Source organism: Triturus cristatus, chromosome 3_2 (assembly GCF_964204655.1).
Source record: "Triturus cristatus chromosome 3_2, aTriCri1.1, whole genome shotgun sequence".
Taxonomy (NCBI): domain Eukaryota; kingdom Metazoa; phylum Chordata; class Amphibia; order Caudata; family Salamandridae; genus Triturus; species Triturus cristatus.
The window spans coordinates 317,333,016-317,353,594 of NC_140584.1; the positions used below are offsets into that span (position 1 = coordinate 317,333,016).

Below are 20,579 nucleotides of genomic sequence, written 5' to 3' on the forward strand. Positions count from 1 at the left end.
GGTTTCCTTTGGGTTGAAGAAAGCCCAGCAACACCAGCCAAGGCTTCAGAAGCTCTGGATTGCTTCTTGGGGCCTGGGACTCAGTTTCCCTCAATGCATCCTGGGCAGCCCAGGAAAATCCAATTTTAACTGGTCAGCTGCAGTATTCCTCTCTTTGTCTGTTGTATATGCTTCTTCCATCACATCTCTACCTGCTGCTTCTCAGGAAGTCCACTCCTTCCCATTGAACCAGACACAGTCCTTTTTTTTGTGGAGCCATGAGAGTGCAGCAGGTGCAGTCCTTTTAAGTGCAAGCCTTCTACGGTACAGTCCAAGGGTCCAGGAAGGCAGTCCTTCTTCTCCAGATGTTCCAGTTAGTAATCTCAGGAGCTCCTGCAGATCTCCCATATTTGTTCTCCATTCTGGGTTGGCAATCGGGGGTAACCACGCAAATAGAGTTGTCATGATCTGCTATTACTACTTCCTTTGAAGTGTGACATATTTTTGACCCACAATGCACTATTGTGTCAAGAAATAAAATGGAAAAATTCTCTCCTTGGAACCCAACTCAGAGGTGTGGTTAACATTGAAATACACTCCCCTTCCAGCCACTCTTCTAATCTAATCAAGGGGCTCCCATCTGACTGGAGGTCAAGAATGTGGGAGCTGGCCAAATACGTATAATGAAACAGACCATGGCAAGTCGTTTGATTTATTGTAACCCTTATTTGATACTTTGAATGGTATTGCTAGACATCTTCAATCAATAAGTTAGACTTTTATTGAGTTTGAATAAGGCCTTCCCATGATATTCCACGGGACTAGCAGTACTACAATGGGGAAAACAATGTTGGCTGTTTTTCTCCACCAGGGCATATAAAGCATATTTTATAGTGTCCCTGCTTTTTGTAACAAGTTACTTTACCCTGGGGCACCTAGGTCAGATCTTTGGGGTGATTTATATGTATTAAAAAGGTAGTTTTGGACTTTGAAAGTACTTTTAATTCCAAAGTTTAATTTAGACACAGTTTTATTATAAAACCAGCGTGCAAGGCAGGCCTGGCTCTAAAATGATACTAAACACCACAGTGGTGCACACGTAAGTGTATTAAGTCCACTGGGATCTCTACACCTACATGCCTTACCACATACTAGGGATTTACAGGTAGGCTGTTTTAGCCAATTGAAAATATATCAATTACCACATACCCTTTTGAGGGCACAGCACTGGCCCTGGGCCTGGTTAGCAGAGCCCAGGACACTTTCATAGTCAGTAACCACCAGCATCAGGCAAAAAAAGGGGGTGCCGTTGGAAAAAAAATATATTTTCCTACAGTTAATCTGTATACTGGATAGAAATTCGGTAATCCAAGGTTTTGCTAAATGTCACTAATAATCTGGGTGTGATTCATCTTCCTCTTTCGCATCGTGTTAAGTGAATCTTGGTGAGCAAGGTTCTCCACAAAGGATGCACTTACAAACTTTGACCACCAGGAAATGCAAGTCCTGTTTGTGCAATTACATACATCTTTAAATGTGTGTGAGGCACTTATTAGGTGGATCCACTAAAACAACTGCATGAAACCCAGTCTGCTACAGTGGTGTCTGCAGTTTTGGGGTTATGGCAATCACCCTAGTCTTTTAGGAATATTTCCATTCATCTTTACAGATTCAGAGAGCTTATTTTCCAAGGGAACATGGCAAATGTGAGGAGGACAAAGTGTGTAAAGCAACCCATCCCCCTCTCGCAAACACCGAGTGCCCTCTTTTATACAACTGAGAATCTTCCAAAGGGACATTTGTGCTGAGGATGCTTTGATGCTATTCACACATCTAAGAAAGATCACATATCCCTTTGCAGCTCTTAAGAAGCAAGAAGCAGGTTGGACAAGCTGGATCCCAGTATACTGAACAGTCCACCAAGAAAGAATGGTGTCTGGGATATTGGTTAATAGCAGTCCCGTCAGTGCAAGTAATATCTTTATTTATTCATTTATGTATTATGCAAAAGTACAACATTTCAACAAGGATTCATGTACATTGTAATAGAACTACAGTAAATAGGAACATTGACCTGTTGGCTCTTGTGTGAATCTTTTGGCTATTTCAGCCTGCATTTTATTCCAAACCCCTGTTCTTATTATCCCAAGACCCAGTAATAATTTACTGACCTCTTTCCTTGTGTTTGGTGGTACAACGTTCTGGTATGATCAACCAATCACATAGCACCATGGATACTTCTCCAACCATTGTAGTAAGAATCTAAATGTTTGCCATTTTGTATTAAGTGTAGCTGTGTAGCTTTTTCTAGCCTCTGCAGACTGTGTTCTGCCTCTGACTAAACCACCCTAAAAACTATGTCAGATATCCTTCCGGTGTCTGGACTAAGGGTTGGAAAAGAGGTATTCTTGGCAAAGAGGATTCCTTTGGAAAATCACAGTCATCTATACTCGAGAGGATCGGAGCCTCCTTATCCTGGCAGGCTTACAGCCTTTTTCGCTGCAAGCGTACTAGCCTGACAAAACCAAGGAGCAGTCAAAGATCCCATTTGATGATTGTCCTGACGTGCTGAGATAAAATAATGTTAGAAATATAATTGCGGAATTTAAATGTGTTTTATTTCCCTTTGGTCACCAATGGGGTAAATCCCAACATAACTGAAAACGAAAGTAAGCCTTATTCGTTGGTCTTACTTGATGTTGGCTGGTGTATTTGTAAAAGAAAGCCAACTCTTTTACATTTCTTGTTTTCAAGACGTTTTAAAGCAGCCTGACTCATGCAGTCCACCGTTTGGTCATTGCTCAAAAGCATCATGGCTGATACTGTGTCTGATTCTGAATGGTGTAAATCAAAATGGCCCGTTGTAAAGTTAGGCTCTATCCCAGCCTAATATATACAGACTGATCTGTCTTCAGAATGGGCACTACTTAACACATGCCTAACTGCATTTGTTGTTAGGCTGTGATACCTCGTATGGACCAAGAATGATGTACACAAGTGCATTAGTTTTTGTGATCACATTAGTTATGTTTGTTTAATAAAAGGCCTCATAGCCATCAACAAAGATAATGTGTTCCAAGATCCACAGAGCAGAAAACCTCACAATCTCAAGGCAAAGATACAACCAATGATTGGCTGGAGGAGTAGCTGGATTCTGGGAGTAAAGTAGACTGTAAGGTAATGCATTGTTCTTTAAAGAGGTGTGGTTTCAGCTCTTTCTTAAATTAAAGCAGGATTGGAGTGTTCCTGATGATACAGAGATGCTGTTCTGAATCTTGAATTCATGGATGGACCCTCTTCCATCTTTTTTTCTACTTTTTCACTTCCATTCATATGGTGTCCTGGCTACCAGTTTGCTGAGCCCCCCGTGTAGTAGTGAACTTGTCAGCCTTATAGGCAGTTGTGCAGGTCTTGATGGCTTTGTAAATGATGCAGCTGGTTTTGAAGATGGTGCGAGCCAGCAAGGGGAGCCAATGGAGTTCATTCAAGATTTTGGTGATGTGGTCATAATTCCTCTGGAGCTGGGCGAGATGCATTGCATTCTACAAGCCTGTGCGGCCCTCCTGGGCAAACTCACAATGTGGCCATATCGAAGGTCAAAGGTAAGAAAAAAGGTACCATTTGTGTGAGACCCACACCTCATTTAACAGGAGAGGAATGAGTTTCAGTGGAAGAAGGAACCAAACAAACTGAAGAGAAGTGTGATTATCAGAATCTATTTTCATTACCTTGGTTGAGGGCACATCTTATATTAAGTCTTACTCTGGGAGGGGAAGAGGTACGTTACTTTGATAAATAACTGCAAGAAAGAGAAGAGAGCGGAAGTGTGCATATGTGTGTGTGAGCGAGAGAGTGAGAGAGAGAGATCGTGTTTGTTCCTGTGTGAGAGAATAAGTGAGAGTAGAAAGACGAAATAGGGAAGCTGTATGAGAGATATTGGAGAGTGAGTTCATGTTTGTTAGAAGACTGTATGTGTGTATGTGTGTGTGTGAGAGAGAAATAGATAGCTAGGGCATGCTGTCCATGGTGGTTCTGGTGCAGGGTGTTAAATATAAAATTTGCTATTTGACAGATGGTATGTTACCTGCAGTGAATTGCCTATCACTCTAAACTCCAAGAGTAAATATTTCCTGAAAATAATCATGATTCATATATTCAGTCATTTTGCAATATTTAAGGCCAAACAGGGATTTTCATTGCTCTAAAGTACACTCTACTGCGATCTCCTGGACTCTGACTTAGCACACCGCACCAGGATATAGTCCTAAAACACTACGGTGTGTGCCTTGCCTGACAGGCCACACGCCAATGTGTATAGCCTGCACCATGGATATCAATTCAACAAAATGCCTGGGGTAGCGGAAGTGACTTCACATGCCCCTTGACCTTCACTTTCACTCACACATATATCTGCTTATTCATACACATGCACTCACACATACACACACACTCACACATACACACACACTCTGCCTACACATGCACACAAATTCACATACACACTCTTACATAAGCACACTCAAAAGTGCAATCACGCACACAACATACAAACATTTAAAAGCATTTCTTTACTTACCATAGCTGCCAGGGAGTCATATTCCAGCTATTTGTACTCCATTTTCTATTAAACTAATAGTGAACAATACTACTAATAGTTTAACCCCTTCAGTGCGACGCCCTTTCCCCCTCCTGTGCCGGGCGTTGCACTAGTGGGTGGGGTTCATGACGAGATAGTCTCGTCATGGGCACAGATCAACCATGCTCCATGACGAGACTATCTCGTCATGGGCACTGAAGAGGTTAATAAAAAATTGACATAAACGAGGTGAGACTAGCCCCCACCGGCGACCATAAGGACAAGCTGCTTCTGTTCCTGCCACTGATTTTGCCACTGCTGAAGCTAGGGGTCGCAAAGGCAGTGCCAGGGGTCACAAGGGGCATCAGCGACCCCGAAATGATGTCCATGCCTGCACCACATGTGGGGCTTATTTAGAGTTTGTGAATGGCATGCTCTGTCACAAACGTGGCAAATATCAAATCAACCATATTACAAGTGCATAATAGTCTTTTGCACTTGTGGTATAGCAGACTGGATATCCCACATGTTCATGACGGCATATCCTTACCACTAAACTGTAAATATGGCCTGAAATCTGAACATTGGAAATCTACCTCCAGGGTTTCTTGACTTAAATGCTCCTGTTTGGTAGGAATCTTTAGCGTTTGTGTGCTGTGCATGCTCATGGTGGTGGGCCAGAGGGTAGTGAGTACCAAAGGAGCTACAAACTCTCCCCTGTTCTCTGATGTTTTCTTCACTCTGAGACCCCACCTCAAGCCAAGAACATGTTAACTCCAACCAGGATGCTCTAAAGTTCAGAGTCCACAAACATTTAGCGGTTGAAGATATTCCTTCCAAACCGAGCACAGCTCCCATCAATGAGGTCTCCATGCTCTTTGAATGGTATTACCTCAAAGATCCCTGAGGCTGGTGTCCTCTACTTGTAGATCATGAAACCATGGTCCTTGGGTGATGGAAACAGCAGCTTAATTTAAATACTATGGGCCTGGTTCATAAAAGTAATCTGAGACAAACTCCTAACTTTACGACTTTCAGTATTCACAAAGGGCATTTAGGAGTAGCAAAGTTAGGATTCCTAAATTTACTACTCCTAAACTGAGAAAAATCCTAACTTTACGACTTTCAGTATTCACAAAGGGCATTTAGGAGTAGCAAAGTTAGGATTCCTAAATTTACTACTCCTAAACTGAGAAAAATCCTAACTTTACGACTTTCAGTATTCACAAAGGGCATTTAGGAGTAGATAAGTTAGGATTTTGTCTCAGTTAAACTCAAGTTTTGGTCAGATTTTGTCTCAGATTACTTTTATGAATCAGGCTCTATTTCTGCGTGCTCCTCCGCAAGCCTTCCTGTAAACATCTGTGTGTGTCAATCTGCGAGTCCATAGCTAGGTGTCTCCTACCTGGTCAAATCTGGTGTGTCTGTCTCCGTGTGCACACCTGGCTGTGTCTCACTGCATCAATATGTTAAGCAGTATGACTGTGTACGTTTATTCCACTGTATGCACGTCACAGTGTGTTTAAGAGTCCATTTTCATGCGCTGCCAGTATACATATTTATGACTTTGTATATGTACATGTTTCCGCCACATCTCCAAATGTATGTGTTGTGTGCTTGTATGCCTGTCTGCATCGAAAAACATAACAGATACATATAAACAAAGGACTTTAAATGCACAATTTAAGAAGTTATTTAATTTTCTAGAGTATGGAGAACAGGAAAGATTACTATTTGCTTGATAATAAATCATTTAAACATTTTAACAACCTTTAACCATGGTTACCTCCAATACCAACCACCACCGATCACAGAAACAAACAGACAGTTAATAGACAGGCAAGAAAATAGAGGTCAGCCATCCACTCCCAAAATGTGAGGTGGGACAAGTAGGACTCTTGTCGATGCATGTGTGGCTAGGATCAACTGTCAACCACAGATTATGTCACCTGAGAGTCTAAAACCTTGAGTCCCACGTGACTTTACGGATGTCTCAGACAATGACCATTTCAAGTGGCTCTTGAAGTGTCATAGACAATTGTCATTTAATGTACTTCTCAGGTGTCACAAAGAAAGTGTATTTGATGTGACTCTCCAGGTATCTCCAACAATAGGTATTTCATGGTGCTCTACAGGTGTCTATGATAATGGCCATTGTGAGTGATTCTTCAGGTGTCTGAAACAATAGTCATTTCCAGGTGAGAGTCCAGGTTTCTAGACAATAGGAATTTCGATTTGCTCTCCAGGTGTCTTAGACAATGCGCATTTCAGGTGAATCCAGATTTCTGAGGCAATAAGCGTTTCATGTGACATTTCAGGTATCCAGAGAACATGTATTTCATGTGATTCTTCAGGTTTCTGAGACAATGAGCCTTTCATTTGACATTTTAACTGTCTCAAACAATAGGTATTTCATGTGACTCTACAGGTGACTGATAGAATGAGCATTTCTTCTGACTCTCCAGGTGTCTGAAACAATGAGCCTTTCATGTCACTCTCCAGGTGTCTGAGACAATGAGCCTTTTATGTCACTCTCCAGGTGTCTGATAGAATGAGCATTTCATGTGACTCTCCAGGTGTCTGAGACAATAAGCATTTTATTCGACATTTTAGGTGTCTCAGACAAAATATATTTCATGTGAATCTACAGGTGTCCACAACAATCAAAATTTTATAGGGCTTGCCAGGGATCTTGTGCAATGAATATTATGTGACACTTTATATGGGTTAAAGATAAAGGGCAAGTGACATGTGGCTTTGCAAGTTTTGTAGGAAATACAATTAATTAGGATTATACAAGAGTTTCAGACAAGTGACTTTTCATGGGACTCTCAGCCATCTCTGACAATGGGTGTTTCCTGTTGCTCTTCGTGGGTCTCATATATTGTGCAAATCACGGAATTCACGAAGTGTCTCAAACAGTGGGGATTTCATGAAACTGTACATGTGTTGCAGATTAGGGCCATATTATGTGAATCTGCAAGTGTTGAGGACAAGAGGAATTTTATAAGACTCAAGATATACCGGGGAAGAGTATTTCATGTGACTATCCATATGATCTAGACAATGGGCATTTCATCAGACTGATATGCTTTTCAAGGTGTCTCAGACAATGTGTATGCCAGGCTGCTATACTCACGACTGAGACAATGGGCAAGTCTTATGACTTTGGAGTGTGGCCAAAATTACTTTCATAGGACTCTACAGGTGTCTGAAGCAACGGGTATTTTATGGGACTCTCTGTTTGATTGAGACAGCAGGCATGCCATGTAACACTCCTAGGGGTGTTGTGCATACTCTTTGGTATGGTGTTAAATGTTGAAGCCAGAGGTCAGAGTAGCTGCAGGATCAGATAATCTAAGTGCCTCATTAATTTAAAAGACAGTTTTGAAGCTCTGGATTGTCTACTTGAACAGTAGTTTGGTTTCTGACTGTAGTGGTTGTGGTTAAAGTGATTGTTCTACCGAGTAGTCGAAGTGTGTCTTTATCTGTTGTTGTAGTGGTTAAGACTGGCTCCTGGACTAACGGGCAATATGTCAGCCATTGCTCTATGTCAGTGGTTGGTGTTTCATTCACCTGAAGTGTATATTCTGTTTTATTTTGGTTGTTTGCATTCACAGATGTATCAATGGGAAGAGTTGTTAAGAAATACGAACTGGAAAACACAGTTGTTTTCTTTGTTGTTTGCCTGGTGATTTCTATAAGAGTAGTTGTCGTTTTGGTGGTTTCCTTTATAATTGTTCTGATTTTTATCATCCCATTGACGTTTGTGGTGTCGGTTGTGGCTTTAATTTTGTTTTCAGTTAGAGTTTGGATTATTGTAACAGTAGGCCCTGGTATCGTTTGCCCAGGTGTTGAAGGCTTTGGTGTTGATGGCCTTGGAGTTGATGGCTTTGATAAAGTAATCCAAGGTAGTGAGATCGTGGGAGTTGATGGCCTAGAGGTTGATGGTTTTGTTGGTGAAGACCCAAGCGTTGAAAGTTTAGGTGTTGATGGCCTGGATGTTGATGGCTTTGTTGTTGAAGAGCTGGGTGTTGAAGGCTTGGGTGTTGATGGTTTGGGGGTGGATGGCTTTATTGTCGAAGACACTGGTGTTGAAGGCTTGGGTGTTGATTGTTTAGGGGTTGATGGCTTTGTTGTCGAAGATACTGGTGTTGATGGCTTTGTTGTTGAAGAGCTGGGTGTTGAAGGCTTGGGTGTTGATGGTTTGGGGGTTGATGGCTTTATTGTCGAAGACACTGGTGTTGAAGGCTTGGGTGTTGATTGTTTAGGGGTTGATGGCTTTGTTGTTGAAGATACTGGTGTTGATGGTTTGGCGGTTGAGGCCTTTGTTGTTGAAAACCCAGGTGTTGATTGCCTTGGTGTTGATGGTGTAGGTGGTGAAGGGAATGGTGATGATTGACTTAGTGTAGATGGCCTGGGTGTCGGTGTTGTTGTTGTCACAGTGGTGGTTGTTGTGGTTGTTGTAAGAGTTGGTAATAGAGTTTGTGGTGTAGTGCTAGGATCTAAAAAGAAACAGAAAACATTAGTCATACACACATGCTAATTATTTATTTGGTAACTGTTGGAAACCGGGCAACCGGGTTAGCAGTCACCAGGTTCCCAGCACACTGGTAGCTTGGCTCGAGTGGTCGGGGGTCAGGCACCGTGTTAAGCGTACGTCACACCCTCACAATAACCATGCGTTCATCCATTCCAAAAACGACACTACACCGTAAAAATATTATGAAAGAAAGAAGTTTGTCTTTATCTTATTTTCTCTTAGTTGCAGGTTTCAAAACATACGTACAATACCATAAGACTTTTCTTGAAAATAGCAGGTCAAATAAATAATACCACAGTGGGGTTTCAATAAATAGGATCAAGTCATAAATAAGCAAGGAATAAATAAGGGTGCAATAAATACAGAGGGCAAATAAATACTGTCAGACAATAAATACCACGCAGGAATAAATACAGTCAGACAATAATTAAAACACCTTCAATAAATAATATAAGCAATCAATAACAATTGCAAATCAGATCACATTTATGAGGTAGTTTGGTTTTACTATGCCCAAGTACAGCTTGTGGTCATTTGGATGACATGGGGGGTGTCCCACCTAGATTGGTCAAGGCTGGGCCTGAACTGAGGTAGAATAAGGGTAACCTAAGGATCTGGCTCTCCCAAAATACACAACCCCTCACAGAGGTCACTGCACCAGTCTCAGTTCACCCCTGGCACTCCCAGGCTGGTTCTAACACCCCTCTAGCCCCTAGAATGGTCTTTTAGGGCTCCACAGGGCTTCAGATGCCCTTTCTACCACTTACTGTCCTTTTCACGATGATCGGCTCCGCTCGGCGCCGGGTCGACGTCGCTGGACGGCTCCGGTTAGATGTCGCGTCGATCTGTTCCACTTGACGCCGTGTCGATGCCGTCTGGCGGTTCCGGTTCGATGTCGCTGGGCGGCCTCGGTTCGATGTCGCGTCGATCTGCTTTACCTGACGCCGGGTCGATGCTGTGAGGCGGCTCCGGATCAATGTCGCTGGGCGGCCTTGGCTCGATGTCGTGTTCCGGCATCACAGGGTCACGGTCTCCCCGCTTCCGGGCGTCTCCGGAGTGCGACCTCCACTCCCGACCTCCGTCGGCTCCACCTCGGGTTCCGGCGACTCCGGAGTGCGATCTCCACTCCCGACCTCCTGCGCGCTTCACCTCGACCTCAGGCGACTCCGGAGTGCGACCTCCACTCCCGACCTCCTGCGCGCTTCACCTTGGTTTCCGGCGACTCCGGAGGGCGGACTTCACTCCCCCGTCGACGCCTCACCTCGACCTCAGGTGACTTCCTACTCGACCTCCGGTGACTCTCCCCGACCTCCGTCGGCGCCCTCTCTCGACCTCTGGCGGCTCCGGGTACGACGTCTGCTTTCTGTCAGCGCCGCTTCTCCACCTCGGGCTTCAGGTCTCCAGGCTTCTCGACGTCAGGACTCCAGGAGGACACTGCTGTACAGGTCAGGAACTTGCTAGTCTTCTTCTTTAAGGCCTTTTCACAATATTTAGGTCCTTAAGATGGTTTTTCTTGTCTTGGTCCCACACAGGGCTCTAGGCTGGGCTTGGTCAGTAGGGACTAGCACCAAGGGTGGGTTTCTGGACCCCACTCCAAGCACTGGCTTCCACCCCTGCTGCCTCACTCCTTCCTCCTTCTGAGTCTCTGTCCTCTCTCCTCTCCAGTCAAGTGCCAACTGCCACTCTGAGATGGCCTCCCAACATTCTAAACTGCCTCCCACTGTCACAGGGTTCTAGAATGTTCCAGGAGGTTCTGGTGATGTCACAGGTGACAATAGGTGGCCACCATTTTGTGTCTCAGGCCCTCAGACAGAAGTTCCAGGGGTAGGGAAAATGGCTCCCTGACCCTGCATCAACACTAAAAAGTCTGGTGGTTCCCAAAAAGGAAAAATTATAACAGGGTTTGTGGCAAAAGTGGGACAAAATAAATAATGATGAGGAGGGACCACCCAAAGGGCTGACAGGTCTAACAGTAACAAACTATGCTAGTGGGTGAACTAATGAAAAACAACAAATAGATATTAATATAGAGCTTTCACATGGCATGTGTTGGGAAACTAGTTTATTTTTGTGAATTATCACAGTTTTTCCAGCTACGGGTCTGCCCACTGCACAAATACACCCATAGATTTGGTGGCCTTGCATGGTGACCTCACATGACTGCACACTTGACATTTTCCTCCTGGAAACCAAGATACTGTACCTCCAACAGTTTTATGACTATATTTATTATTCTTACATATTTAAATAGCCTGGGCCTTACTACATACATAGTGGAGTACTTCACATAAAGAACATTATACATTGAAAAAACAATCAACACAGAGAAGTTCATACTATATATGTATAAGCTAAGAAACACAAACTATGAGTCAGTAGCAAGTAATTGCTGCAGCAGTAACAAGGGAGGAGTCTACTAATTATCCAGTTACAGGTAGAATTTGAATGGGTAAGTTGTTAGTGCATGGGCCGCTCCTGCTTGGTAGTGGGACCCTATGCAGGAAGGACCTTGGAAGTGTAAGGCAAAGTCTCCTTGGAAGCCTCCGGCTCTTCCTTTTATGGAGCGCCATGTTCTTCAGACGGGGGACCAAATGTACAAAGCCATTTGGAGGTCACAAAGCCTGCTGTTCACTAGATCAGAGAGTTTTCAGCCTTACATTACTTTTTTAAACATACTAAATACATTTAGACATTAGGAAACTGGTCACTGAATCACAAAAAGGGTTTAAAATCCTTTACGAGTCGCAATTTGGAAGGGCATGTTAAGGGTGTCACTTCCAAATACCGATTCACAATAGTATCTATCAATGGATTGTGACCTCAATTTTGGTTGCAAACTATTGTTAGGTTACTGATTCCTCAAAAGAGGAATAAACCCAGTTGTAAAGGGAAAAACGCTCTTCTGGGACCCCTTCTACTACTTTGTGAATATAAATAAAAAGTTTGTTTGGGACCACTGTAAACTCTTAAACAAAAATTTTACAAAACGTTTTTGTTGTTGTTTTTCGAATAATACAGCAGTATTTCTTTTAAGGAAATGGCTGCAATACAAAAAAGTGTGCTTTATTTAAATGTGATCATAAACATGGTAGTCTGCTGACACCAGCAGGCCACCATCCATTTGTTGACATCCAATACGAGTGAGTTGCAATTTACAAATTACCTCATGAACCTGGATGAGGTGGGTCAAATTGCCTACCGACCTATAGTTAGGTTCACAAAAATCGAATTGATTCACAAAGAGTCAGTGCGCAATCTGTGACCACTTTTTGTGAATTAAATCTTAGTACATGTGGCCCAGGGCCAGCGAAATCCCAAAACCTTCAGACCTAAGCAGACATAGGGCATTGCCATCTACGCAGCTAATCAAATATTCTGAGAAATTGGGTTGTTGACTGACTGGGGTGTGAGCCTAGGTCAAGCAACAGCCACAATCCATTTCAGGGTAAACCACAATAAGTCACTAAAATTAAACTCTGCATAAAAAACAGTTATCATAATTTAGAGGCAATGTGTAAAGTATTTATGCAGCACACACATAGTAACAAAGTGAAAAAACAATGCAAGAAAAATCCTAAGCTAATTTAAAAAACACATTAAATTTTAATGAACTATTTGACACCAAAACGACAAAAATCTAATCAGTAGAACCAGAGTTATGAATTATAAAAGATTTTAGTGAAAATAGCATCAAAAAGCACAAAGCACCAACTATGGTTCTCTGGTCACACTAGACAGGGTCAACTTCAAAAGTTCAGTCTGACCGCAATAGAGTGCAGGTAAGCTACAATCACCAGGTTAGACCTGTTGAAGTTTTACCTTCCCTGATCCACACCAAGAGTCCTGTTTGTGGTGGAGGGGGCCGTGAGGAGCATGGAGAATAATGCGGGAGGCTGCCAAGGAACTGTGAAGAGCAGGCCAGGTGTTGCGGGATGGTATTTTCTGCAGTTTCATGTTGGCAGTCCCAGTGAGTGGTTGATGCTGCAGTGCGATAGGTCAGGCTGAATTGCAGTGTGAGCAGGTCTCTTCGCACTCAGGAAAAGCGCAAGAGCTTGATTACAGCTCTCTGAGAACTTGAGGGGCACCTCTCAGGGGTGAGAAACTCAATTTAACTGGGTCCAGGTATTGGTGCCGGATGTTGAGGAGCCTTTTATGTCCAAGGCTAAGATCAGGAGGCCAGCAGACTAGCCATTGGAGTCACTCTAGTAGCCCTGGGTTCAAGATGAAGTTGCAGGTCCAGTTCTCCTTCCCCAGGTAAGGAGGGAGCAGGGAATAAAGGCATCAATTCAGCAGGGAAGCAGCAGGCCAGGAGTCCAGCAGAGTGGTAGTCCCTACAGCAGCACAGTAGTCCTTCTTTCTGGCAGAGTATCCTCAGGCTCAGAAGTGTACTGAAGATTAAGTCTGAAGGCCCTATTTAATACACTGGTGCCCTTCTTCTGGAAGATAGCAGATGCTTCTGGAAAGATTCTTTTAAGTGCCTGGAATTTCCTGACTCCTCTACCAAGGCTCAAAGCTGGCTGCAGTGACAATATGGCGTCCTTGGGCCGTTTGTGTGAAGGCAGAGTACAGACTGTTTCGTTGTAAGTTTGGCTTTGCTCATCTCCACCCTTCCCCATCCTGCCAACAGATGGACCATTGAGGCACACCTAATCCTACTATTGTGTGACTGTCTGGGAGGAATTCACAAAGTCTGTCAGCTACACCCAGTCATGTGCCCCAAGACAGGCTGCATGTTTTAATATACAAAGGAACCCAAAGTTATATTAGGGAACATAGGTACAAGTATTTATAAAGGAACAAGGGGTCCCTTACTGTGGAATATCACTAAGCATAAACCACAGAAGAATAATGAATTCTATGTCAGTAAATCCAAATGGATATGTACATGTATTTAATCAATCATATAACACACTCAGAAAAATAAGAGTGGGGAACATGAAAAACAAGAAACAAAAGATTCAAAGCTCAGACATTTCCTAGTGACTGTAGAAATATTAATCAGCTTAGGTCACAGGTCAGTGTAGAGTACCGATGCTATCATAATTTAAAAACATTTGTAGTAGTCATTGTACTATTTGTCGACGACGTTTTGATCCCTCTGTACAATATGGGGACCATCATTAGGACTTAAATGAATATGCCTGAGACACAACAAATGCCAGTAAGGTAAATAAAAATAGAAAGGAGAGAGAGAGGTGGAGAGAGAAGAGAGAGAGATATACGGTCAAAAAAAGAGAAGAGTTAGAAATTGATTAATGACTGTGAGGTAACGCATGTGAGAGGTAAAGTGAAAAACTGGGTAAGCCAAACCCAAAATGACAAGGTGATTGTTCTGTACATGGGATCAGAGTTTAAGATCAAAATTGATAAACCCACTGACCTATACATTAGTACCGATTGGGGTACTGCAGCTCCTAAAGGGGACGAGAGCCCAGTTCCTGTCGCAACAGTACTATACATTCTCAAAAGAGTTAATTGTCAAGGTGAGCTTGCATTGGCCTAGAAAGAATAATTATAAGGAAGAAAGAGATCACAAGGGATGCACGTGATGGCAAAATAAAGTGTCCAAATAGATTACAATTGGACATTGAGAGAGAGACGAGAAGGTGGGGCTGCGAAGCTAAAGGGAAATATAACGAATGGTCAAGGGCAAACACAGACTTGCGCTGGCAGTGGGTACAGGCGAGATAAGCAAGGGACGGGATACTTACCGTTTGTAAAGAGATTTGGCAACAATCACCGGTACATGGGGCAGACGCCAAGCATGCAGAGTCTGGTTGGCCAGAGTATGGAAGAAGATGCCCCAGATTATGAAATAATGCAATCCATGTCGAAATATAGAGAGCTGCGTAAAATAAGTGATAATAACATACAGACTAATTGGTGAAGATTGTGTGACTTACCAGGCACCCTTTGGTTGAAGGATTGCGGTCAGCAGGAAAGTGCTGGGACGCGTTTCCAAGCAGTCTCATGGTTGAGGGATGCGGTGAGCATGCGTTAAATAGACAGAAAGCAAAAAGAGGACAGATTCAAAAAGAATGGGGAAATATAAGGCAGCGATATTGTGGTAGGGAACAGATACAAAAATCAGACCAAGGAGTGAATAGGAAAGAGTTACTTGGAGATAATTCAAAGTGCCTGAGTTAAAATTATTTACATACATGTTTCAAAGCAAAAGCAGTTATAGAGTTGGTTGTTTTACTGCAAATGGCAATAAAAACAGCAGGTGAAGGCGACTGATAGGGTAATTATCAGAAGAAGAATGCTCGCATTAAGCTCATGAGAAAATTGTCAATTATGTGGGGCTAATATTAAAGTAAACAAGAAGTGACAAATTAGAGCATGGTGTGAACAGGATTACATGCCAGATTACATCACTAACCAGCGGGCTAAATCCACGTCTGTAGGTGTGTTGATGTGGCGTGCAGATAGCAAATGAGACATATTTCTGCGGCCAATGGGGGGCCCGTCCTTGGCCGTCAGTGGACGGAAGAGGCTGGGCCAGGCACTCCCCTGAGAACTGACGATGGGGAGAAGCTCTCAAGAACGGTCTGGTAGCGTGAGTACTGTGTTTACAACCCTCAAACCCGCAAAATGTCTAAACGGAAAGGGAGTAGCGTAACATTGAAGCAAAAGGGGGCTGGCCAACAAACACTTCTGACATATCTCACAGGGGCCATGGGAGAAATTGAAGAACAAATACACATGGTGGAAGAAACATTAACTAATGGGGGGGGATGCAATTGCTGTGGATAAAGGGAATATTACCGGCCCCAAAGTTAAATGAAAGGAGGTTATCTGTAAGAACTCGCATAATGGCTGTATAATGACCGTGGATGACCTAATAACCCTAAGTGATCATAGCGGGATGGGTGAGGATTCATACCCCCCCTCAAAGCGTAGTAAGATATCTACACGCTTGGAGGGATGCCAGCCAACTGAAGTAGCCGATCTAGATTTGGATGTTGGACATATTGACAAGGGTGGTAAAAAGAGAAAAAACACTAAGAAAAAAATGGTTCATAAAAATAATATGACAAAAATGCATCATAATGTGGGCAATAACTCTATCACGGCGGTATTGGAGGGTCAGAAAAGGATAATGGAAAGCCTAGAGAATATCACGGCCCCCCTTCAAACTTATTTTACAGACGCTATGGGAGTATTATCTGATAGAGTGGCTGCTATTGAAATTAATACCCGAGGTTCTACAGGAAAGTGTACAGAGGCGTTACATAATAATGTAGGGGGCCCGCAGGATTGTATCATAAATACTCCCGCAAATTTAACTACCACGGTAGGTGTGTCGAGAGACCCTAATAATATACTCCCAGCTCAAAGCTTGAGAGGAGAGGGAGAACAAGGCAAGAGTGCTAAGGGACAGAAGGAATCTACCGATAGTACCATAGATACATGTAGGACCCGAGAACAGTTTATGAGAGGACAGCTCTGCCTTGATTTACCTCCGGTAGCTGACCCGGCAAATGTCCCAGAATTGGTGCACCCTGTCCATGAATCATGGAGGGAGCTTCGCAATAAATCGTTGCACTGGCTGGGTAAACGGATCGGCCTGTGCGACCCACTATTTAAGCACTTCAACATGGCCAGACGTGTTCCATGGGTTGGGATAGGCAGAAAAGAACTCAAGGGGGATTGCATAGTCTTAACTTTTAGTGACCCTAGATTGATAAGGGAGATCCTGTATAGGGCAGGGAATAACCGCCATGTTCATTCAGATATTGTTATATTACCTTTAGGATCCTTTAACCCATTAGCCAAGATAGGAACAAATAGTGTAATGAGTATCACTGACAATGCCCCCTCTGGGAGGAGAGTAACCAGAGACTCTTGTGACATACAATCAATAACCACAAACTGGCTACATCCAAATCGTTTTGAAGCTCTGTCACGGTTGGACGATCAGCACTGACAGTTTGATATCCAGGAGAGGAAGAAAACCTATGTGAACTGTGTGATGCCAAGAGGGTGGGAGGCTGGCAGGGGTACTAAGGAATCGAACATTGGTAACAGCAGGTCACTAAAGGGATACCGCTGGCGATCGACAGTAGTCAGTGTGACGATGTTTATACTGATCACCATCTACATACTATCGATAAAATAGTTAATACTGGTCAGTTAAGATCACCTCATAGAGAAAAGTAATAGAGAGGGAGGTGGAGGAAGTAAGTTCCTGTAACATTTTGAGTTGGAATATTGCAGGCTTAGCAGCCAAAGTACATGATCCTGAATGGATACTTTTTGTGGAAAAGTATGATATAATATGTTTTCAAGAAACATGGTTGGAGAGGGAAATTCATATCCAAGGTTTTAGTACATTTCATACCCCAGCAATTACTACTAATTATGGTCGTAACAAGGGGGGGTTGTGTATTTACATTTCAGTTGAGGCTGGGGCATCTAACGTTAGGATTAAGCACTGTTCTGAGTTTTTTCAGATCTTGAACGTGACGCTAAAGTGGAGTAAGGAGGTGGTTATAGTGAACTTTTATAATAATGTTCCAACAGACCGCAAAGAGACTGTCTTCAGGGAATTAAGTAATATTTTAAAAATGATAGAGGATACCATGATAGGTGACATGCCCCTACTTTGGGTAGGGGATTTTAATTGTTCTCTTTGTGTGCATAGTGAACAGGGCATTTGCGGCCTAGGGGAAGACAAAGAGGATAATTCCTCGCACTTTATGCACAACAAAAGCGGGGAGATGTTTAATGATATATTACATCAATTCGACCTAGGTTTTGCCAATGAGCTTTGTTCAAATTCTACACCCTTTTGTCCAACTTTCAACGGGAGAGGTTACACTTCTACCATTGATTTTGTTGTACTTTCCAAGCGATACGCTTCTAGTATCCTGGAGTGTACAACAGAGGAAATCTCCATGAGTGATCACTATCCAATTAGCCTAAAGCTGTTTGCTCAGAGAAACTACACAAAAAGTAAGCGCCAGGCACCTTATGACCACGGGGTGCGAATGGTGACCAAAAATGGTTATTCCCTAAAATGGGATAGAGTAGAACCTGAAGCATTTTTGCATAGTTTAATTATTAAAACTCAGCCTAAATGGGAAATATGCCTTACACAGGGGAGGGCTGCTGCTGATGTCTATTCTGCCTTCCTAAAGATATCAGAGGAAGCTCATAGACTCCTAAGGAGGGAAATCAATTGTGGGAGATCGAAAGTAAAAGGTTGGTTTGATAATGATTGTTCTAGAGCCCATACCCATCTTAAAAGGATCCTGCATGTAGTACCAAAATGCAAGGTGAGCATTAAAAAGGCGAGGATTGCTTATCACCTAGCCCGGAAAAAACGTAAAAGCCAGTTAAAGAAAGAAGCTTGGGAAAATTTACATCAGGCTTGTCTAAGGAGGGACAATACTAGTTTTTGGAAAGCTGTAAATGCTCCTTTCTACCAAGATAGAGATGTAGATGTTATAGACGTGGCTATTCCGGGTGAAAGGTGGGTGGAATTTTTTGGGGATCTTTATAAATCTACCGGAGCAGTATCGGATAGCCGAATAGCTGATGTTGAGGGTGTTTTCCCTCTTGGTTTGAACTTTACTTTGGAGGAGGCGATAAGGGCAATTAGGGAGAGTGCGGCAGGGAAGGCACCTGGCCCGGACGGGGTACCTGTGGATGTCTACAGATCAAATATTGATCTGTGGGCACCACTGTTAACAATGGTATTAAACAGTAGTTCTACTTTTAAACGTATTCCTACGTGGATTGATGCGATAGTGGTACCCATTTTTAAGAAGGGGAACAGGAACGAGCCTAGTTGCTATCGGCCTATTTCACTTCTGGATGCCCTATTGAAAATTGCTAGTAGAATAATCCTTAACAGACTTCAAACCTGAGCTAGTGAGGCAAGATTTTTAACAAACCTACAATATGGTTTTCGCTCAGGCATGGGAACTATGGAGCAGGGCTTGAATTTAGCTTTGATCATAGATAAATATACTAAGGCAAAGAGGGGGAATCTTTTTCTTACCTTTGTAGATTTGAGCTCAGCCTGTGATGGAGTGGACCATGGCATGCTGTGGAACACCTTAGAAGATCTTAAGGTGGACCGGGTTTTAATATTGTTCATAAACGAAATGTACAGGAATGCAGGGGCGAGGGTGCGATATGGAAATACGGGGGAGTGTTCGGCAAAATTCCCAATTGAAAAGGGTGTCAGACAGGGGTGCATATTGGCCCCTTTTATTTTTACACTTTATATTAATAGCCTGGGTCATCGCCTCATTAGAGATCAAAACGATTACCCGACTGTTTTACTCTACGCTGATGACGCGGTGATTATGTCAAGGACCCAACTAGGCCTCCAAAGAGCGGTTAATAGTTTTGTTACTTATATGAAAGAGAGGGGCCTAAGAGTGAACATAACAAAGACATTTACCATGGGTTGTGGTAAAAGTAGAGGTACAACATGTAACATCTTTATTGACAACAGGAAGGTAGAAAACACCGGTACCTTTTGTTATTTAGGCATTACTTTTGACAACAAGGGAACATGGAAACCAGCTATTAAGGCCAGAAAATTGAATTTCAGTACAGCTGTGGGGACAGTTACTAATTTTGGTAAAAAAATAGGAGGAAGACCTGTTCAAGAACTCTTGGAGGTCTATAAGGCCAAATGCGTTTCCACCGGTTTGTATGGGGCCGGTTTATGGGTCATTGAAGAACCGGATATTATACAAACCTGTGAAAATGGTTTTTCCGCTATCTTCTGGGAGTCTCTGTTTCTTCTGCCACCTATAGTTGCCATCAGGAATTGGGACTCTCTTATATATCGGATACCATTAAGATAGCTCCGCTACTACTGTGGCAATAGGTGTGGGTCATGGATGAGACAGGCTTTAACAGAGATGTAATCTTGGACTGCCTTAAATTGGAGAGAGCTAAAGATATGGCGTGGCTTAATTATATAAAAACAATAACTAACGCCATTGGGTATCCTGCATATTTTACAGACCGAAGTAGCTTGGAGGATATTTCTAGGAAAGACCTGAAAGCACATTGCTTGAAATTCCTCGAAGACCAAAGATGGTCCAAAGAGAGAGTGAAACATATTCTAATGGCAAACCACTTGATTTTGAGTGGCCCGGGACTCCAACAATATTTGCTGTCAGTACAAGATAGTTTTAGCCGTATGCTCTTGGCTCGTTTTCGACTTGGCTCTTTCTTCAGAATGGTTTTATTCCCGGTGGTAAATGTTTGGACATCCCATATATCTGTCTACCCCTGTGATGTTGTGTCACTACAATCAACAATGCACTGTACTTTATTTTGTAAATATTTTTCCATACCCAGGCAGACATACCTTAGACCGATTCTTAAAAGTTGGAATATTAGATATTGCAGGGTAGCATTTCTTAGATTACAGATGTTGGAAACACCGGCAACTATCCTGGCTGTCACAACTTATTTAAAGGCGATTATTAGCTCCCGGGCTACAATGTA

The 20,579-nt window shown here is 42.9% G+C and overlaps 1 protein-coding gene across 1 annotated transcript in view; it reads right to left on the reverse strand.

Moving 5' to 3' along the window:
• Positions 1–6,302: 6,302 nt before the first annotated feature.
• The window catches only part of LOC146857264 (uncharacterized), a 90,621-nt gene continuing 76,344 nt past the window's right edge, over positions 6,303–20,579 (reverse strand). The window contains exon 4 of the mRNA XM_085647775.1: positions 6,303–9,060. Within this exon, the coding sequence (XP_085503901.1) occupies positions 7,925–9,060 (1,136 nt within the window). The 3' untranslated portion in view covers positions 6,303–7,924. The remainder of the gene's footprint in view (positions 9,061–20,579) is intronic.